This window comes from Clytia hemisphaerica, unplaced genomic scaffold, assembly GCF_902728285.1.
Source record: "Clytia hemisphaerica strain Z4C2 unplaced genomic scaffold, Clytia hemisphaerica genome assembly, whole genome shotgun sequence".
Taxonomy (NCBI): Eukaryota; Metazoa; Cnidaria; class Hydrozoa; order Leptothecata; family Clytiidae; genus Clytia; species Clytia hemisphaerica.
The window spans coordinates 132,519-155,803 of record NW_027103566.1 but is presented as its reverse complement, the minus strand read 5'-3'; the positions used below and the strand labels follow the sequence as shown (position 1 = coordinate 155,803).

The window sequence follows — 23,285 nt, the reverse complement described above, 5'->3', positions numbered from 1 at the left end:
TATTTTAGGAGCATTATTTTGCTTCAATATTTTAGGAGCATTATTTTACCCACTAAACAGAAAAAGCCCCACCCCCCCTCTAGTTTGAATAGTAGGTTAAGGAAAGTTTCACCGCAGCTCAAAGGTCAAAAGATTTTACAGCAAAGAAATCCCCTTACATTTTTGCTCCTACTCTAAGGTAGGGATGGCGAATAGTAGGGGCCCGAATAAAAGAGAGGGAGGGTCCGAAATTTTTTCAAAATATAATAAAGGTGGGGGTCTGAATAAATGGCGGTTCGAAATTTTACCTCCAAAAAGCTTGTACTAACTGAAGATATACCTAATAAGAAAGGTTGATCCGGAAAATTATCGAAAATTTATATGAGGTGGGAGACGTTTATTTGGGACCTGAGAGTACATCCTTGGGTTAAATAAACTCAATTTTGCTTCCTTTGAAAAACTTTATTCTATTTCTACAATGTATGACCTTTTCATGAAAACTATTAAAAAATGCGTTAAAATATTATGTTGTGGAAATATTTACAAAAATTTGGGTTTTTTAAAATAATTTATTTACAAGAGGAAAGGTAACTGAAAATTTATGTAACTTTGTATGTTATTAAAATTGTTATTAAATGAATGCAAAGTCTATAGAAAGGTAGCAAAGAGGGGGGTCTTTAAAATTTTGTTTTATTCCAAATCAGAACTTCAGAAGCAATTTTAACCTATATATACTTTATCAAAAGAGATGAAGATTTGAATTTAAAGAAAATAATATTCTAAAAAAGGCAAAAAAAAATGAAAAAAGCCTTCAAGGTACTCTCTATACGTCTGCTATTAACACTCAGGGACACACACACGGCTCACTCAAACATGAAATATGTTACAAAAGAAATTTTACTACAAAGACAGACCCAGACAGATTTATCTCTCTTCTATTAAATCTTTATGTCTTATAACTTCCCACTCGTCCAAAGCTTTCTGGGTAAATTGATAATGCAATTTTTTGTTAACAGCATTCAGTAACCCTTGACTGTAATAATGACGTAATCCACGGCTCAGACTGTCGTACGTCATCGTCCTTTTGCGCGCGTCTCCCCATAGCTGGGAAACCTGCTCTTTATTGATGATTCGGAAGATACCCGTGCTTCTAGGCTTTTCCCATCGAATGAGTTCTCGTTTGCTTTCATCGTCCAGTAATTGCAGGATGAATTGGTAGAGTTGACTACCTGGCTTCACTAGAAATAAACAAAAGAAAAAATATATAAAATACAAGTTTGGTTAATTCAAATTAGAGAAAGGAATTAGAGAAACAGAAACTGTCTTTTATTGCACGGCGCGATTGTCTTTGAGTAAACTGGTAATGAATTTATAAGGGAATGACGTCAAAATTATTTGACTATGAGGTTGATAGCGAGGTTAAGCAAGTGTTTATTTAGACCACCCAATGCGATATCGTAGGCCTCTACATAAGATTTCACTCGCATGGTTTGCTTTGGCAAGTTATGTAAAGGCCTACGGTATCGCACTTTACGGTCAAAATAAACCCGTGCTTAACCTCGCTGATAACTGTTACACGACGACTTCAGATATTTTGACGTCATTCCTTCTTGGTAAACTCGAACCCAGTCTCTTCACGCTTTAATGGTTAATTTGTCCATTCTTACATACGAAGCGACGGCCGAGTGGTCTAGGCTACAGCGCCACATACCAGGTGCGAGTCCTCGCTGCTTTCAATGATATGTTCTGTTCGTAAAAATTAAACTATTCCATAGGATTCGTGTTTTGGGTACATGATATTTTTCTACGTCAATGAAGTAATCAACTTTTTACACTAGAAAAGAGTTCACGAGGTCCCAAGTCGATTGAATGATTTGAATGATGACATACAATCAATCTCTCAAAAGGAAGTCTGGGGAAATCTGCACTAATTTGTACACCCCCCCTTTAAATTGCATAGAAAAAAGCATATAACAGATACACGAATCCTATGAAATTGGCTAATAAGCGATACGATGTCTAAAGATTCTAGATAACTCGGCTAGCAACGCAAAATATCGACTCGCGCAACGTTGCTCCGATGTTTATCATGAAACGTTAAAAGCACGACGAAATGGACGTTAGATGATCGTTGAAACAACGTTGTGTGCCAGTTAGAAAGACATTGATAAAGGTCACGTACCAAAGGAGTTACCAAAAATCATTATTATCATCATTATCAAGCTCTCAAGTCTTACACCCCCTCATCCTATCTTTTCATAATTATATAAAAGTACGAACAGCTGGAGATTGCATACTAGTAGATAAAACCCTTAATCAGTTATCTCTGTTCTCCGTTTTCAGTACAGCGAAACTTCAAGCGAGTGATTACTGCACAAACATATTGGACAAGAAAGCCATTCATAAAGCTCTCTTTCTTAAAAGAATTTTCTCTCACCGCTGCTAGCCTATACCTACTTGACAATCAAGTCTTTTACAATGCGACCGTGATAGTATAGTTTCTTATGAAATCATTTTGTAGTCAGTAAAACTTTAATTGTATTTGAGGTATGCGTGAGTCATAAATAGACTGAAAAATTGTCCCCATTTTTTCATTGCTTTTGTAAGCTAGTGTGGTTTCATTTCGGATAACAAATGGATTCCGGCCAAAATCGTTTGAAAAAGTCATTTTTGAAATGAGAGAGGAAAAATGGCGTAGGTGGAAACTATGCTGTGAGCTTTTAGTTTTTTATAAGAAAATTTACATTTGTGACAATCAAATTGTAAGAAAAATAGTGAAAAACGCACTTTGTAATTATATTCTTTATTAGAAACTCAAATCTGTGAGAGAAACAACATTTTTGTGACCCCGAAGTATGACTGAAATTCTTGACATTAAAAAAGAAAAAAGCGACGTGGCTGCTTGCAATTGAAAAATAAATTCTATCAAAAACATCTGACAATTGAAACACACATAATATTTCACATTGAAGGAAGTGGCCCAACCTAAAAAGATTTATCAACGGCCACATCCCCTTCTTACAAACCCGGTGGCTCCCACTGGAAAAAAATGGCCTATAAATATTATCACCAGTGGAAATTGTACTCCACTTTGTGTCCCCTATGAAAAAATCAAAGAAACAAATACTCACTGTAGAAAATTGCGCTCTATTTTTACATCCCCATTGAATTTTCTGACTTATAAACAATGAAATCCCAGCCATGAAAAACATGGGAGTATCAAACCCCATCGAATTTCAGTCCGTTATTTCCACCCCCGCTAGATGAAAAACCCTACCGGGTCTGTGAGAAGGGGGTGTACAGTATTTTAACCTTGATCTTTTTATGGGCTTCGATTTTTTGAAAATCCATCTCTCTAAAGATTGTTTAAAAATTCACAAAATATTTAAAGAAGTTTAATTCATGATATTCATGATGTAATGTTTTCTACGGAGAGACCCCGGTTTTTGCCAGTAGTGGAAAATTTTAAACAACTTTTGTCTTGTTCAAATTTGCATGAATCATGAATACAGTCCGTTATTTCCACCCCCGCTAGATGAAAAACCCTACCGGATCTGTGAGAAGGGGGTGTACAGTATTTTAACCTTGATCTTTTTATAGGCACCTCTTCCAAGTGTTTCTCAAGTGACCCCGCGGTAATTTTAGTTCAGTAACTCTAATTTTAAACCTGTAATTGACAAAAAAAATAACGGACCAAAATTATTTACTAGTTAAAGTTTAGAGTTACTATTACAATTATTAATGTGCTCTAGAAGTGTTTCTTTTGCTCCTAATTCTCTTACTTTTCGTATGAAAATATCGCATGAAAATTCAAATTACTTCTTAACGAACGGTTAGAAGTCAACTTAAAAATGGTTTCTAAAGTTATAAAAAGATAAAATGCTGAAACTTAAAAGCTTAAAACTAGAATTATTAAATAAAGGCTTTCAGCATTTGCTATCAGTTCTCTCAGCTTGTCTGAAACAGAGGTATTTTTTGTACAAAAAGCATTCATTAAACGTTTACAAGAATGACGTAAATAAAAATGTTGATAAAGAGAATTAGAATAGAAATGTCGGCTTTAAGTTCCTTTGCTTTTAGTTTATAGATCCTATAAAATGCTATATAAATCCTTTCGTGAGAATGTTAAGGATCACGCTATATCATTTCGATGATTTTCCAGACTAAATCAAATACCGAATCCATTGACAGTATTTTGCATTTTCGTCAAATCAATTTTTGATTTTTTGAAAATCCATCTCGAAAGATTGTTTAAAAATTCACAGAAGGAAAGAGGTGTAATACCCAACCGCTCAAAAAATCTCAAAAATCCTCAAAAAGCATCTTTTCGAAGAGGTTTATAATACTGCCCATTCTTTTTAAAAATATCCCTTTAATTAAACTGGCATTTGTTATTCCTTCACACACTTTTAAACAGCCGCGAAAATGATGTAGCGTTATCTCACAAGCCTAAATTCTAAAATTTGACTAAAAAGTCATTCATCTGTATAGCAAACAATCTTTCATAGAACACAACAAAATTAAATAGCTGATCCCTATTTGAATATTAGGCTAAGATAAATAAAGCTAAAATTCCCAGCCTTAAAAAACTAGAACCTTTCTAATCCCATTAATATGTAAGCTTCCATAATATATACACCAGACAACCATAAAACATTAAATAGGGTTGGTCAGGTCTATATAAGCTGAGGAAAATTGGAATTTGAACATTATTGGCAAACACACCATAATAACTATTAGGCACCCAGATTTGGGTGCCAAATGACCCAACGTTTTCAACCGACCCACCATAACTTAAAACTTTATAGATTAATTGTTGACATTATAATGTCCAGTTACTACCATAGAAAGTCAACTTACAAAGATTTTTTCGTCTTCTTCGTTTGTTCTTCTTGCCAGGATTCTGTTTTGAATTCGTTTTTAATGTTGAATATGATTTTTGTTGCATTCTTTTCGAAGTTCGACTTGTGGATAGATTGGTGCTTTCACTGTCGTTGTTGTTGTTTGATGGTGGTGTTGGCTTGGGGATTATACCTTTGAGAAAATTATTGGAATACAACACTGTGTCACAGACTCGCTGGGACCCCAGCCCCACTGGAAAATTTAGCAAAAAATTCGTCCCCGGTGGGAAAATACCCTGGAATTTCAGCCCCACTGGAAAATTGAAATCGATTTCATCCCCACTCAGCCCCACTCGAAATTCAATGTTTAAGAATTGCACTCCAAAACCATCGCACTGGATTTTTTAAGGTTGGAACAATAATTTTTTTCCCCATTGAGGAAAAGAGTTCGGCCGGGGCTATGAGACAGGGGTGTTAGAATATTCAAAATGTTGAAAAGAAATGAACTGGTTAGATCTTAGCAGAACACTGGTAATCTAGTGATTTTCTCTTAGTTCAGAATAATTCAAAACTTAAAATGAAATTAAATTGAAACCTTTCCTACCATTGTAACTAATCTTGCTTACATATAATGTTTATTACATTCTTAAAATTTTTACTTTGATATAATCTTACCTTCTTTGGTGTCTGCTGGGAAGTGGTAGATTGTATTGGTTTGTACCGATGGTGGTGATGATGCTATCTGTTGTTGTTGAAGGTTGCTGTTCTCCCCTGGTTGGTTTGGTAAGTTCAATGTGGCTTGGTTATCATCGAATTCTAAATTGAAATGAAAAATTATTTTTCTATTGAATGAAACTGTTTGAACTTTCAGTGGTAATGAATTGAAGAAGGAATCATAAATAGAGATGGATACTCCTGTTGTTTATGATGGATTAAGATTTCAAATTGGGTAGAAATTCTTTAACAAGTGGTGTCGTTCATCGAGTAGGTGGCGAACATAACTCAGTCATTGACATGGTGGTTGTCTGAATTGTTTATTGGTCTTTAAGGATCTAAAGTACAATGAAAAGTCTCTATGGGACACACCCAAACTTTCAAACAGGACTAGACCAATTGATATGATCTAAACATAAAAAAGCCCACAATGAACGTACCATTTTTAAACAAACTATCTTCAAAGAATTTCTGATGCATAACATCAACTTCACCAGAAGGTGAAAACATAATTTCATTCAAGACATCATCACAAAAACTATCGTTATCATTATCTTGGAAATATTCTGTTTCATCTTCATTTTCTTCTTCTTCATAAGGAGAGAAAACAGAATCTCCACTTTCTGATCGAGTACCAGGGCTACCAGTAGACCTTTCGGTATAGCTGCCATATCTTCTAGCATCCATATAAGAGCTCATCTCTACATCAGAGGGGGTACTGGGGCTGCCAGTAGAACCTTGACTGTAAGGACCATATGCTCCTGAATCTATATAGGATCCTAGTTCAGTTCTAGTTGAAGATATAGATGATAGTTTACTATATGTTCTTTGCATGTAAGGACTTCCCAAATGAATTGAACTAGGTGCTGGTGGTGATGGTAGAGATGAAGACGTAGAGCTTGATCTACCATTCAAAAGTTTACACAGAAACCCCATGTCCAAAAACTCATTTTTCATTGTAAAGTCATAATCAATAGGTGCCATCTCTCTATTTCTTTGTTTTCGTAATATTCAAAATCCCAAAAACTTTTTGAATAAAGTGTGCCAAAATGTTACTACAAATTCGTCACAGTTTTCAATCGAGATTGAGTCACCTTTTCCACTATAATTGTTTTGTTGTTTTTCTCTTATGCCTATATTTTCTCACAATTTCAGACTTCCAAAAAACCGTCCGATTAGAAGAACCATCAAATTTGATCTGATAAACAATCGATACACGGTCAAATAAACACACACTTTTTTTTTCTCTGCATAAATTCTATAAATGGTCCGGGAAGTTCCCGCGCTAGTTTCGCATGTATTGTATGTTAAAATGTTTTCTACGTTACAAAGCAAAATGAATGCTTGCTAGCTAAGCGGCAGCGATTTAATTATCTTTTTCTCTACTATAAGACAATAGACTTCTACGAAATCGTTCCATCACAATAACATCATTTCATCATGATAACATGATTAAAAAAGCATTCTATCAACTCTCAGCACATATCTTGTCTACTAGTGATCGTCTAGGGATAAATAGACTTGAGCACTGGTGAAATTCTACCAAACATATCTGAAACACCCTTTTCTCAAAAATTAAATTAGAGCTTCTAAGCCAGGAAGGGGAGTGAGGAAAATAAACTTCAAGTTTAGTGTAATTTTCTAATGCCTGATGTAGATTTCTCCCGCCATAGGGACATAGAGGTCCCATATTGCCACAGTGACATGTGTCCCTAAAATCTAGTATTCACCGTAGAATTATAAAGCCCGAAGGTCTAGCTGTCGTGCTTTGGTTGAAAAGTGTGCCGAGGTTAGGTAGGATCATTACAATAGAATTTCAGCGCTTAGCCAGTAAGAAGCTTCGCATGTTTTCGAAAATAATAGCAGCAATATTTCTTGCGATATCAACTTTTTTTTTGCTTTGAAGAGCTTAAAGCACGACATCTAGCCCTTCGGACTTTACAGAGATGTAGTATTCACTCTTCCATAAACAACATTTCAACCAGCATAAAGTGCTAAAGTGTCCAACGTTGACTTTACAACATTCACATAAATATAGGAAATTCTAAAAGGGACAAAGACAAAAGCAACAGGGGACGGTAGATATTCAGATACAACACTCCGAGTAACCATCGTTAGGTATTTTATCGGATATCACTCGAGAGGAAGCCTTCATTTGAAAAAAAATACGATATATAAAGTATAAAATATCTCATTTGTGGATAGGGGCTCCTATAACTGCCCCCTACATTTTTGTCATTTCCTCAGCCAACCACCAAAAGCTTTAGCTTGTTGCTAAAACCCTAATGCCAGGTAAACGGTCAGGCTTAATATAATGAGAATGGTATGATTTTAATAGTTTTAAAAAAAAATAGTTTTGATATCCAAATTATATTGGTCTTAAAATTTAAACTCAATTACCCTACCTTATATCCATGACGTAATTCTTTATACGGAAGCACCCTGCCATTTTTTTCAGTGGCAATTTTTTTTTTAATTTCGCTTTACCTTAAAATTACTACTGTTTCTGTATAAAAAAACATCAGTTCATGAATATCAATTTTCTTGGATTTTCATAGTATCAAAAAATGGAAGAGAATTGACTCCGCATGTCGTGTCACTTTTTTTCTTAGAATGCTGGGTATTATGTTCGTCTCACCAGGAAGGAAAATGTAGAAGATAAATAAGTGATTGTATGAAACCGTTTGGTGTTGGAATGTTTTAGGTTATTAACGGTATCCAGGTTTTCCCCAGTGGCTAAAAATTTGTATTTGAATTATTCAAATGATAAATGCATCAAAGTGAATTTCTATTGAACTATTAAGTATTTTTTAATGCGGGGGGCTTCAGAGTACAAAATACCGGAATGCCAATAATTTTTCATAAAATACCTTTTAATAAGCCCTCCGTAACATGCTAAATATTGAGACACTTACAGAAAAAAATTCGAAAAAACAATTCTTTTAGTGATTAAAATAATTCAAAATCACCCTCACCCCGCCCCTCAAAATAAAGAAAAAACAGGCTGAATTTCCATTCCACCCCTGTGAAGAATGAAGCTATCCCAAGTCATACAATAAATCCTGGAAAACCTGCACATATATCTTATATAAAACGCTTCAGCTAGGGCGGACGGAGAAGCTTCATCTGGTGTTTTATGTAAGATATCTGTGGAAAACCTTGGGTAAAATATCCATTTCCAAGTTTAGTTCAAATTGAATTCCTTCTAGACGTGAGTCACTCGTTAGTCTTGATTGTTATTTTTTAAGAGCTTAAAACGAGTCTACACTTTATAATGAGCTTGTCGGCTCTCAATGATAAAAGCTATTGATTGAAATTCTATGATAAGTGGATTATGTGTACTAGTAAATATCTTTGAGTGAAAATCACCCACGCCATGTAACGTGATTAATTTATAAACTCAAAATTTGCACTTGTTTTCCTTTTTTATGGACTATGTGCTTAAAATAGCTGTATAATTATCTTGATTGTGATTGGCTAGTTTTAAACAATAACTACAACAAAGATATCTCATTTGATCGGCGCGTTTTAACAATAGAATTTCCAGAAACTAACATTGACCTTTAATTCTAACGCGATTTGATTGGCTGATGACCAACCAATCAGATGATTGAATGAATAGGACTCTTAAAAATGAGAGCATTTCATTGGTTCATTCAAACAATAAATTTGTCCTGTTCTGCTATTTCCATTATCATTTGGCCTTAAACTGGTAATGAACTTTTTACATTGTTTGTGGTATGATTTTTTTCCTCTTGTGATTATCATTCAATAAATTTCCGAGAATTTCAATTAAACGATTTTTCGCTATTCAAGTAAATTAGTCATTTCATAGATGTTATGAGTAATTTGTTGGTCTTGATTTTTTACCCCTTTTCTAGTCCCTTATTTAGATCCACAATTTTGATGTTTGAAATGATGCTTAGTAGAAAATGTAACTAATCCAATTTGCTGGCTTTTGCCTCCAAGGTGTCTTTGCTAAAAAGCCTGCAAATTCCGGATAAGACAACCCGGTGAGAATTCTCCTTTTTTCCCCTCAAAACTCAAATGGGGATAGAAATTCTATTGTCCAAAAATCCAGTGGGTATGGTTTTGGGTTGCAATTTTTTCCCTTTAATTTCAAGTGGAGATGAAATCAAATTCAATGTGCCAGTGGGGCTGAAATTGTAGTGTAATTTTCCCAGACACGAAAGTTTTGCCAAATTTTCCAGTGGGCGCAGAGGGTCTATGACACGGGGTTCGATAAATTTAATGGAGATTTCTCTCTGGGGCTCCTGTTACTTATCTAACTGTTTATTTCATTAAAGATTTTCATCTCATCTTTGTTGTAGCAGCTCTGATGGTGTACTAAAACAGCGAAAAGTTTATCCTTAGAAAGACAATTTTTGACTTTTCATGATTTTCAAACCCTTAAAGAGACCCAAAAAGAAGAAATCCTGACCCTAAAGAGAATGTTTTTTTGATATTTTTGTTGTTCTTGTAACCTTAGAGAGACTTTGAGGTGGGTAGGCTAACTAGGTATCCATTTGGGTAGCTCATCTAAATTGTCCTGTAGTTTAGATTTTTTCAAAAAGTGCTGTTTCATTGGGATTCTACATCTATAATTCTTTATTACGTAAAATGCGCTCCAATGCACTTTCGATACCCCAGGAAGATTGTCGTAAAACAAACATCAACAGTAATTCATTTGTCATTATGGAAGCCGTTTCAATTCGGAATGACTTCCGTTTCAGAGATGTCAAAGTATTACAGTACATAGGGGAAAATCATTTTGTAATCGTTTTTATAAGAGCAAACTATATTACAGCATAAGACTTCTATGGTTAGAACACTTTAAGACTTTGCGGACTCCGAAAAAAATACCCACAAAATGGTGAAATTAAGAACATTTTAAGAACATTTTTAGGCTAAGAACTAAAAGAATTAAGAACACCCGGAGTCATAAAAAATATGCTTATAAAAAAACGCGTACGTGCTGTGTGATGGTGCTACATGATGAAATATAATTTCTCCGAGAAAACTATGATATCTTTTTCACAAAAAGTTGCAGAATCAGCACAAATATCAAAACCACAAGGAGAATGCCAGAGAGAAAGATTTTTACTTTTGCTAAGTCTTACTAATATATATTTTATCACATTTTAAGGATTTATCAAAACTAAATGGGTCTAAAGCGAGACGGCCAATTTAATTTATTCTTCTACGGAAAGACCTTCACAAAAATGTGGGTCGGTCGATCCAACGACTTAATAAAATAGATGGACGAAGAACTTCATACAATGGCTCTTAGAAATCTTTTGTTTTCTATTCGTTTTGTATTCTTTCATCTTGCCGTCTTTCCGCCGTCCGCGTAAGTCATATTACAAAGAAATTAGACTTTTTACAAGCATCTTTAAATGGTGTAAAATCAATTATATCGAATTTCTGCTGACCATAAACATAATTTTCTTTTCTTGATTTTTTTTGCTTACGTCAGATCGCATTTTTAATCATCTTTCTCACAAGATATTTTTCAATATTGTTCGACAACACTGTTGCGCTTTTCAGCGCATTTTCTTTAAGAACATAAACATTTTTGAAGGACTCTAACTAAGAAAATAAACGTGCGTTCATGGTGCGTTCTTAAGATAGAAAACACAAACACGATCCAAACACAAATGTTATAATTTTAACAATGTTTACTAATTTTTAAGCCTAAAAGTTTGACTTGAAATTAAGAAAATATTCACAAAATTTAGGTCATGTGATCAATATCAACCAATAGCTAATCTTAAAAAATGCTTTTGCACGTGGAATGACATTTTAATGATGCAAAAAAATCAATTCAATAGGGTACTGGTCTATCTATTCTATTAGGTCGTTGGTCGATCGATATATTTCGATCGTTTTATTTTCATTGCGATATTTTGAATTAATCTAAGTTCTGGAATAGAATGAATTTACACTCGTTCAACTTGAATATCTTCAAAAAAAATTCAGTCCATCCTCCAACTTGGCAAATTCGGTAATAAATTTTTTTTCAATTTTGGAAAAAAAAGGGTCAGTTGGGCCTGTAGAACAATAAATTAATTTGGTCTCGCTTAAATACACGCTGATAACAATCTGTTAGTATTTCTCTACACTTGCCCCCGGCCAGAGTGTCAACACTAAAATACCGAAACCACTACTGGATTGTAAGGGAAAGATTTTTGCTTAACCGGATTTTTATGTTTTACTCTAAATATCTGATGATAAATGACTTTCGGTTACTTTTGATTCTAAAAAGATTTTAAGCAGACTCCTTCCTACGCCTAAAAGCATACTTACAGGCTGAAGAAAAAAACGAAAAGTTGATCTAAGAAACTCTGTAAGCCAGACTGGTGGACTGTCGCATAGCATTGTTGTGTTTTGTTGCCAATCTGTGTTTGGACGATTCTGTAAAATCGCACTTGGTATACATCAAAATATGTTTTATTTGTCAGATTCAGTTATTTTAGAAAATGTAAAAAAAATGATATTTGGAGGCATCAGACCTCTCCTACTAAATTACCTCCTTCTTAGGATTTCATCTTGGACATCTAAGAAGATGTCATAGGCATCTTCATAACAACAGGGGTCTTACCCTTGTAACCCCCAAACTAGGCATTCACTTTTAATGATTTCCTATACATATTTCAACAGTAGGAGAATCTCAGTATTTGTGTAGTAAACCCAGCTGGCACCCAACGTTGTTTTAACGTTTATTTAACGTCCACAGCGTCTATAACGTTAGGTAAACGTTGAAATAACGTTGTGTGCCGGCTGGGAAAGTTAAGAAAAAATGTCTAACCTTCTTGTTTCAGGTTTTCTTGGTAAAAGCGATCCCAAAAATGCGATTCTTGTTGCATCTTTTGAAGATAATCAAAATCCACTTGTCCGATGTCCGGTAATTGTAAGTCAAAACTCACTCCACTATTCACGGTTGCCGTTGTGTTGGACTGATCTCTCGCCACCACAGAGTTGAATAAGAAACTGTATGAATTATAAGTTGCGTTTGGTGCAAAAGTTTGGGTGGGAATATGATGGTGGTGGATATCAGTTGTGGCACCGCCCATAAAATGGGCGTTATTGTTGATAGGTGGATTGGATACTTGATGATTCATAAACTTGAAGTTGAATCCGTAATCTATAAAAACAGAAGCAAAGTTTTACCTAATTTACGTAAAATAATTTTACGCTTTATACTCTGTATGGAGCAGAAAAGATGTTGGATAAAATTATACCTATTTTTTTACCTTGGGTATAGACAGACTTTTTCCATTGATAACCAAACTGGGATAAAGAAAGCTTTTAAGGTTTTGAACATACACAAATAACCCTTGAAAAGGCGAAATCCCCACAAAGCCGAGAAAGGTAAGAAATAGAGTAGAGTGGGTGAAAAATGTTTAACAATACCTCACACGTCGATACAAGAATGTTTGAATGTTTTAAAGGAGACTGGGCTCTACTGAATAAAGTTCGAACTCAAATGTCGATATTATAATCATCAATTTATTAAAACATTTAAACCCTTTTATAAACGTTTTCTAATCAAATAATTTATCAATTATTCTAACTTTCTATTTTTGTGTAATCTTTGATTTCTCGGAACCTAATTACGTACCTCTGATGCTAGTTTTGCGTAAGCGAGAAAGAAAGCAATTAACTTAAAAATTAATCGGCTGCTTAATGATACGAGACTGCGGAATTATTTGTCTCCTCAAGTCATTAGTGGCAAATGCAAACGAGAATTTTTGCACAAAATACCACACCCTCGAAACTGTTCTTTTTACGTGAAAAAAATCGGGGCACGTAATTCCGAAATCGGATTTTAACCCGAGAAATAAGTATACAATGATTTCGTTTTCGAAAAAATAATTTAGTAGGTATTTCAGAATTAGGAGAACTGTATCCTTAAGCTAAAAGTGACACACCTTAGATTTAACACCCCTGTGTCACAGATCCACTGAGGCCCTAATCCCACTGGAAAATTTGGTAAAAATTTCATCCTTGGTGGGAAAAATACCCTAGTAGTGTGGTCGTGTTACAAAAGTACAGGCTGTTTGTAGGAAAAAAATAATATATAGCTGAAATTTTCTCCAGACCTTCTCTATAGGATGCTTATGCCTCAGGAAAAAATCCCCTAAAATCCCACTGGTGGAACATCCCTTTTTTGGGCAATTTCTTTTTTCCCCAGGCAAAACCCTAAGGTCAAAAATTTTTGAAAATTTCAAACTCTTTTTGAGACAACATCATGTATACCATTCGAAAGCTCTCAAAAAACTATATAGAAGACTTTTTGACGGGTATAGCCGATTTCATTACCTAACTCGAGATAATTCACGCAGAAGATGCAATTTTTGGTCAATTTTAGACCAAAATGTGGCGAAAAGTGGAACTTGCGCATGAAATATCTCGAGTTAGGTAATGAAATCGGCCATACCCGTTTAAAAGTCTTCTGTATAGTACTTCAGCCCCACTGGGAGATTGACTTTGATTTCATCCCCATTCGAAATTCAATGTTTAAGAATTGCACTCCAAAACCATCCCACTGGAACCTTAGAAAACAATATAATTTGTATCCCCACTGTTGGAAGGGGCTGTGAGACAGGGGTGTGATTCAGATCTGTCACTGGGTTTCGGTGGAATGTTTTACTTGTAATTATATATATTTTACTACTAATCCACCATTTGATAAACACTTCCTACCAGAAGACATTCGGTCACTTTGGGCCATTAACCTAGGGATGGGGGCTCCATTTGTTTACACATTGAACCCCCTGTAAGCGCCAGTACAAGTCTCTCTTTTTTTTTGTCTTGGTAGAAAAGAGTGAACCCCCTCCTCCCCCCAGTGGCAATGAAAGTTATCATACTTTAGAACCCTAAGATTTTTTACCCCTCAAACAGCTTCCCCGCTCTATTCAGTAATGAGCGATGAATCACCTTCAAAATGTATTTCTTGTGGAGATGGTTTTTGCTCGATCCAATCCTCTGCTCCAGAATCTTCCGAATCGTCAAGATATAATTCAAAATCTTCAATACTTAAAATTTCTTCTTCAATAAAAGTCATTATATTTGGATTAAAACTTTGTAATCGTCGATACCTTTTTGATTTTCTCAACAATTTAGTTACTTCTTCAGATGTACCTGTTCTCTCTTGCTGTCAATATATTTCTGCAAAATTATGAGGCACTTTCACCTTAAATATCAATTTCTTGGGGATAGGAAAGTTCTAGGCCCACGCTTTTTCGAAGAATTATTTACATACCATCTGTTAGTAAAAAAGAATATCATTCTGGTCTGTAAATTGTTTTGGTCTTTACTTTTGTAAGCTATTAATACCGTTCAATTCTTGGTATTCGATAATAGATGCAAGAGTTCTTTTACTCCCACGTCATTGTCAAATAGTAAAATGCGTGATATGTTAAATGCGACGGAGGGTCTTATTCCGCACAAAGCAATCCGATTTGGATAAATCAGATCTTCCCCGTAGAGGACTGAAAAGAATTTTCAATGTAATCTCTATTCAAATTTTGTTAAGGCAAATTATCAGATAATTTTTGAAATTTGAGAGAAGTGAGTAATTAGAATGAGATGCTTGCTGCTCGCAAAAGATGTATGAAGCCTATTAGAGCAAATAGCTTATTGTGTTGTATATCCGAGACAGTGCTTTTCCTTTTGTGAGAACAAGGAAGTTTAGGATCACGCCATATTAGTATGATGTAATGAGACGCCCTTTGTCTATCCAATAATAATGAATTATGCCCCTCAATCTCCCTTTGAATCTAAGGATATTTAAGTTCTGTTAGCCGCTTGAGGCTCGTTTCTTTATAACAAGCTCTGATATTTGCTGCAGGGTTGTTAATCACACACCTGTCTCATAGCCACGGCGGAGTCCAGTTGGACGGGGGTTCCAAAGCGGTCTGTGACACAGGGTTGTGTAATTCAAGAGGACTAGCATACAGAATATATGCTCATTCAAAAAAGCTTGAGTCCTTAAATTCTTTTCTGAATATTGGGCGATTCCAGAAATAAGTCTGTATCCACTATGTTAAGGAGGTGTAACGTCTAGGGTGATCTGGAAAAAAATCCAGGGGGATCTGGTTTTTCAAGTATAAAAATCCAGGGTGGTCAGTAAGATAAGGTTGAACATCCACTTTAGTCTATGAAGCAAAATCGGAAATCCACGGTGGTCCAAAAATAGAGAGAAAAAAAACCAAGGGGGTCTTTGAATGTCCAAAGGGGTCCTTGAAAATCCAGGGGTTCTAAAACAAATCCACGAGGTCATCTTTCCTAAAAAAAAGAACTCAACTTAGAGGGCACAAATTTGGAAAATCCCATTTGATTTCAGTTCACCAAAGTTGAAGAATGTACTATAAGAGAATCTATTTTCAATAACTTTGGTAGCTTGACAAACAAACGCTATGAAGGGGGGGGGCTACTTTGTGATAAGGATCATCTTCTCGGAAAAGAATTTCTCATCTTTTGTACCGTTTTACTTCTTTTTGCAAGGTAAAGAGGGAGAGAAGCGGAACGCCAGGGGAACGCTCACGCCGTCGAGATAAAGTCACCAAAGTTGTGCGACCTTTAAGGTAACGTTTTCAAAAGTGCATTATAAGGGTCAAAATGAGAGAAAGTGAACTGTTAGGGTGTGAAAGAAAGAAAGAGAAAAACAGTAAGAATTCTCAAGAATTGCAACGTAAAGGTTGCGAGTTTTAGTCCAAATTTACTTAAATCTTGCTTAATTTTCTCTTGTAAGGATCCCCCCGTGACCTAATTGCGATCAAAGACATTCTTGTTGAACTCAGTGGAGATATTTTCTTGTATATAGAGTAAGCATGTATTTCGTTTACTTGAGAAGAATGAATTTTAAAGCGAATGTGATTAAATCCCGGGGGGGGGGTACTTAGGCAAAATTGGTGCCGGGTATGTGCGAGCCATAAGGTTTCTCATTCCTCAAAAGTCTCTCAAAGGGGTACAAACACACAGGTTAGTCTCTGAAAGGGTCCCAAAATCACGAAAATCAAAAATTTCTCTCTCAAAGGGTCACGATTTCCAAATATTTTGACCAAAATTTAGTGAAAATCAAACCAAAATTTGGAAAAAATGGACCAAAATTTAGGAAAAGTCTCTCAAAGGGTCCCAAAATCACCAAAATTTTGTCTCTCAAAGGGTCGATTTTCGATTTTCGGCTCGGACATACCCGTCACCTCGCAAACCTAGTACCCCCCCCCCGGGATTAAATCAAGTGTCCTTGATTAAATGTACATGACACTCACATATCTCTTCTTGCAATATCTTATCAAATTTCCCACTTCGGAAGTTTCTAATTTGGTTGAATTGCATTCGTTCGTAGAAAAAAAAGCGCTTATAGAAAAATGATATACCTTCATAATGCATTTTTCCTTGAATTTGAAGGAATGTTATGCGAGAGAGAAAACCGTGGGTAGTGAGAAAGATTTTATCATAAGAAAACTTAAATTGATTTAACGCAGATTATCGTAAAACCGCTTATATGTCTTTAAAGTCAGTTTTTTATCCTCTAGACTGCGACTACTTCATATATATACTTCACGAAAACTAACCTAGGTCAAGTGGTTAGTTTTCGTGTCAAGTGTTTATGCTATTCAACCTCCTAACTAGCGGAAGGAGCAATGTGTGTTTTAAGTCAGGATAGAGTGGGCTTCGGTTAGCTTGATTAGACGGCTAACAGCCGAGTGGCCTCGCTTAAATCCTGCAATTCACTCACTAAGGCTGTGATCTCATTCATAAAAAGACCCCATCCTAAAAAGTGGTGTTTTTCAAAATATGCCGTTTATGTACGTCATGTAGCGCTTCTTTCTACCCATGTTTGACATTTTGAAAGTGAGTGGAACTGCTTCACTTTTACTTTGGACATGACTGACTTGAGAAATCCGTAGGCGTTACTAATCCGAAATTAACAAAAAAATTGAAATTTTAAAATCACAACCAAGGCTTTGACGTAACTATTCAGCATTTCGAAAACCTTTTGTCGTATTTGTAGAAGATTTGACGTTAAAAGTGCCATACTAAAAGTGTGAAGCCCATCAGAACTGAAATCGTGTTTCCGAATAGCCGTTTCTCCACAATCAAATTTGATGATCTAACAATTTCGAAAATGGGAGGAGCTTTGATAAAAGATGAACAAAGGAGATGTCTTCGATAATGTTTAGAAACTTAGTTTAGTTTAACTGGTTAGGGAAACTCTCTACGATGATGCCCTCCTCGAGAACGAAGCACCGGTTATGATAGGTATATTGCCAGGGTTCCTTCCCAATTAGCAAGTGTGAAGGTGGGCTAGGACTGCCAAAGATGCCCAAAATAGATTTACATTTTTCATAGATTTATTTAGATATTAATTTAATATTCATCATTTTTATTTGTATCAGCTTGTTTTTTATCCTTTAATTTACAGACGGAAGAACTCTATTTTTATTTTAGAGCGAGAATCGATTTTAATAATGAAAAAAAATGATAATTCTCCTCGACAGTAGCTTTCCAACAATGTTTAAATTACTAATAACATAGCATAAATGTATGCTGCTGAAGAATACTTTTGAGACAGGACTACACGTTTTTTTTATAAGAACAAACTATATAAGAACATAAGGCTTCGAGGTATTTCTTAAGAAATTACATCAAAATGCTCAAAAAGTGCTGAAAATAAGAACATTTTAAGAACATTTTTAGGCTTCAAATCCAAAAAACTAAGAACATCTGAAGGCTTCGAAAATTTTCGACGTTCTTATAAAAGAAAAACGTGTACAACAGTAAGTAGGTGTGCACAGATTTATTTTTGGAAAATTTGAGTGACGTTAGACTGGAGTCGTTTATAATGGGGGTAATTCAGTAGTCTAGTATAGGTGTTATATGATAATACGGTTATTGTACGGGATTTAGTTTGTATAAAATTGTTTCCTCCATTACTTTTTGCTTTATTTCTGCTATTAGAGTGTCATCACTCAAAAATGAAGAGCAATTAGTAGGCACAGTTAAGTAGCCTACGTGTAGAGTAGCAATTAGGAGCGATTGCCAAAAGCACACTTTCATTTAATCCATCGCTAATTGACGCATCATTAAAAAACTGGCTGTATAGAATTTTGAAACACAACATGGTACAAAACTAAAAAGAAATATTTGAATTATCTTTGACATGATGTTGTTATCAATTTTGTAGTGTATGTACGGTATGATAAAGATTATTAAGGTCGTCTTAAATGATGATATTAAATGTATTATGGGTCATTTCTTAGAAAAAGTTTATAATAGAGAATGCCGGAAATGTTGAGAAGTTTTAAGTTTCTGTGGAATGTTTCGTTTTAGTTCGAATTGTTAGTTTTCCAATAATTTGGAAAAGGATAATTTGAGTACTTCGATATTTCGTGACAAGAGTTTTAACATTTGTACTGAATACCAGAGAAAAACTAATTCTAAGACTACTCGGTCTTCTCACTCAAAATACTATCGTTATACCCCTGGTCTCACAGCCCTGGTAGAACATTTTTCTTCAGTGGGGATCAAAATCCCTATTGGAAATCCAATGGGGATAGAAATTCTATTGTTCCAAGGTTAAGAAGTCCAGTGGAGATGGTTTTGGAGTGCAATTTTTAGACATTGATTTTCGAGTGGGGATAAAATCAAAGTAAATTTCCCAGTGGGGCTGAAATTCCAGGGTATTTTCCCACCGGGAACCAAATTTTTGACTGTTTGACTGATTGACTGAGACTGATTTTTGCAGAAAATGTGATCCTTAGAGAGACTTGTTTGAAAAATTTTCTTCGATTTTTGAAAGAGTGGACTAGTTTAAAACTTTCTGATTTTTCCGAGAGACTTTGAAGGGTGAAAAAACCGACCCTTACCGTCTGCACATACCCAGCACCTATTTTGCGTAAGTACCCCTCTTCCGGGGTGAGGGTTAAGTTTTATCGTTCAAAGGTAAAAGACCCAAGGGGGATTCTTAAAATATCAGTGTTATTTCCAGTTGAAAAAAGAGATCAATGAAGTTATCCAAAAAGGAGAAAATCCTAACCCTAAAATAGCTTATTTACCCTAGACTTTTTGTTGATTTACAACCGAAGAGAGTTTGATAGGTAAAAAAGTGACCCCGAACACCTGCTCATACCAATCATCTATTTATTTACGCAGATCCTATGGGAGGACAAAACAAGGTATTTTAGTGAGTCGTGGGTGATTATTTGGCAAGTGTGAACAATGCACAATCATAATGTGCACACAAAGTAGATATCTTCTAAGGTTCAACTAAAAGACACCAAAATAATCTTCCAAAAATATATAGGCTATGTTAGGAGAGCAGAACCTCATTGGCTGTAATGTTATTTTTGGCTTCGATAAATTCTTATGAGAAAGATTATAAAGCTACAAGGTTTAGAGGGAAAAGTTCATTTAAGTTTACATGTGAAAACGTATTTGATATCTATCACCTAGGTCTTATTGAATATGCATCATAAGCCAACCTCGGCTTATGGCTTATGCAAACAAAATTTTCAACATTTTGCCCCATACACGTTTTTTTATAAGAACAAACTATATAAGAACATTAGGCTTCGCTGGCCAAAGTGGTAAGAACAAGTTAAAAATATTTTAAGGCTTTGTTGACTCGAAACACCCTATATTTCTTAGAAAAATGGTCAAAAATATTCACAAAATAGTTAAAATAAGAACATGTTAAGAAGATTTTGGATGTTCTTAAAAAAAACGTGTACTAGTGAGTGCTTTAAAAAGTGATAAGGGTTAACGAGAGAATAGTTGTGTAGGTAGATAAGAAAAAGTAATCTACCACTTTGGTCCTGTGAAAAAAAGAAGGTTTTGGTTTATGAAAAATTGAAGAGGTTAATTTTCTACCCCTTTCTTTGGTGATTAAAAAGCTACAATAGAATGTAAAAAAACTTGGAAACAATCCCTCATTATATTTTATACTATTTTCTCACATCCCACAGTTCATATCATAAAGTTTTTGGTCTGGAACCCAGGGGGAGGGGTACTAGTTTTTTAAAGAGACTGATTTTTGCTGAAAATGTGACCCTTAGAGAATTTTGGGAATTTTTTTCGATTTTTGAAAAAAGTCTTACCCTTAGAGAGACTTTTTTACTATTTTTTCTTTCGTAATCAAAAATATTTCCAAAAAATCGTTAATTTCCGAGAGAGACTGATGTAAACTCTCTGCTTTTTCTGCTAAAACTCAATCTGGAAGGCTCTTTTTACCTTTTTTTGTTTCTCTTTTTAATAAGATATTACATATTAAGTAAGGCAGGTGTAATACGTTATATATTTAATAATTCTACTGAAAGTTTTTGACAAAGGAGGGAAATATATAAGAAGAAAAGCAAGTGGTGAATGGGTCTATAATAATCTCTTTCTTGGTTACGTTTTCTATATCAAGCCGAGGGAGAGAGTGTTCTCAGTCTCGATCCCAAATAGGGAAATAAAGATTGCTCCGTCTTGGAAGACTTTTCTGATTACTAAAAGGCAAACAAAAGAAGGACTCATCAGGGACCCTCAAAATTGATGGTTTTTAAAATAAGAGGCATTTATTTCAAGACTTTTTTTATCAAAGATAAGTATTGAAGATAGAGCAAATATTTGCTAGATATTTTTTTTGTTTCATAGCTCTCTTTTTAGCTAAAAAAGTAGTAGGTTTGCTTTGAAGGAAAGAGAGAAGGTTTGAGTGCTCAAAAAATTGAGGTAAAGTTTCGTGAAATCATTGTTTTGTTTGAAGTGATAGGGACGACCACTAACTGTATTCTCCTGTCGGAAGAGAAATGTTAAGAGACATTAATAAACGACTTCTTTGTATTTGGTATGTTTACGAGTCTCTTTATTTGTTTTTTCACTCAAATCATTTTTTATGAACTACATATTTTTTTACGTAGATCTCCCTTCCATTCCAGTTTTGAGAGAACCTGAAAAATTGTTGGGCCTAATTCTTAGGGGGAGGCAAAGAAAACAGAAATAAAAGTACACAAAAAGAAAAAACTAAGTTTAATGAAACGAACTTTTTTTATATATTTAATTATTGAATTTATTTTTAATTTTTAATTTCGTCCTCCTTTTTTAATATTTCTGGGTTCTTCACTTTCCAACAATGTTTTTTTATATGTAATTCCATCTCTTTATTCTTCACTATTCTTTTTTTTCATCTTTCTTTTTCTCAAAGAAAATATATATAAAAATTTATAACATCAGACTGCGAGAAAAAGAGCATAGGAAACTATGTCTTGGTTAAAGACGAGGAGAAGATCCGTTGATATTAGTAAGAAACAACTATCTAACGGGACGGATCTTTCACCAGGGAATCAAATTGGTAGATATCAATACAAAGAAACAACCTCCTCTAACTCAACAAATGAAGAAGAAAAATACATGAATGGTGTTTTATCATCAGAGATGGACCACGATTTTGAAAAACTTTCCGATTTGAAAATTACTGATGAAACTCAAGTTGTGAATCCTTCTTTGGACGATCAAGATTTCGTTGATAATGAAGAAAAGAGAGTGGTGAATAATGTAGATAAAAATGATATAAGTCTCGGAGAACAGTCAGAAGGACCTAAAAATCAAGAGATTTCTAGTGAGGAAAATACACAAGACCGCAGATGTGTTGAAAATGAACCCGAAAACGAAAGTGGCGTTACACTAGACAGTGAAAGTGATATTTGTTGTTCTACTATCGAAAACGAAAGCGAAAATGATGAAGAAAGAGCAGAACTGAGAGATTATTACTCAGACGAAAATATGAATAAAATAACAACAGCGTCTTATCGAAGGAACCTTCACAGACAACGGCATTCTTTAGATTCACAATTAGAACTTTTACCGAATTACCATCCATCGTTGGAGTATCTGAACGAAGAGGACGATGGGAACATTTCTGATGACTCTGGAGTTGTTAAAGATGAACCAAAACCTCCACAAAAGAAGAAAAGCATCTCCTGGGCATCTGATCTGGAAACTATACACGAGTTCCAGAAGATTAAAGGACGTCGGCTTTCGTTGTCCTCATTATTCAAGAAATACTGATTGATTTCAGATATTAGTGGTTGAGACAGCGAGGATGAAGGAATAAAGCTTCTTAATTTGAAGCCGGAAATTTGAGACTTCTACGAGAGAGATTTTCAGATTTTTTTATATATAACAAATACAAAAGATCAAGGTCCTAACAAGATATCAGTCGAACTTCAAGAGGGCGATAATAAATGCTTGGGACGATAGCTCTTAACTAGAAGAACTACTTTCGTTGAAGGGAAGTTAAAATCAATCTTGGCTCGAACGGTGTATGGCATGGAAATCTGAGACCTGGTACCATTATCTGTAGACGAGACGTGTAAAAATAGCAAAAAAGACGCGAGACATTGGTTTTGATATCAAGATAACCTTATTTTCGTTTTTTTTCTATTTTTAAATTTCAACAAGAAATTTGGCAATTTAACTAATACTGGCTTTTCCAGAAGATGAACGAGCAAACTTTTCACACCTCATTTCTCTATTTGTTTTATAAAACATGGGGGTGGTCTGTTTGAGAAATTTCTTTTGTTTTTCTAAAGAAAACAGTGTGTAAAGTTGATTGAAATCAGAGATAGTAAAATTGTGACTCACTATTGAAAAAGAGTGCTCGCTCTCTGTTTTCCATCGTTCTTCAATATGTTTTCCTCCACTTCAATTTATACTTCCACTAAAAAAACAGGAAAAATAATTAATTTCCTAAAAGATACCACC

The 23,285-nt window shown here is 34.8% G+C and overlaps 2 protein-coding genes across 3 annotated transcripts in view; one reads left to right on the top strand and one right to left on the bottom strand.

The window, feature by feature from the left end:
- LOC136800980 (nuclear factor of activated T-cells 5-like) overlaps positions 1-23,285 on the top strand; it is a 131,482-nt gene that overhangs the window by 15,252 nt on the left and 92,945 nt on the right. The window lies entirely within an intron of this gene.
- LOC136800984 (ETS-related transcription factor Elf-4-like) lies at positions 735-14,707 on the bottom strand. 2 transcript variants are annotated; one of them, XM_067057598.1, is made up of 5 exons: positions 14,475-14,707; positions 12,343-12,678; positions 5,496-5,636; positions 4,840-5,013; positions 735-1,217 (listed from the first exon to the last, which is right to left on the bottom strand). In XM_067057598.1, exons 1-5 carry the CDS (start codon positions 14,599-14,601, stop codon positions 904-906), a joined length of 1,092 nt encoding a protein of 363 aa, XP_066913699.1. In that variant the 5' UTR covers positions 14,602-14,707; the 3' UTR covers positions 735-903. The 2 variants fall into 2 exon arrangements, with proteins under 2 accessions (XP_066913699.1, XP_066913698.1); XM_067057597.1 differs by lacking the exons at positions 12,343-12,678; positions 14,475-14,707 and adding an exon at positions 5,975-6,860.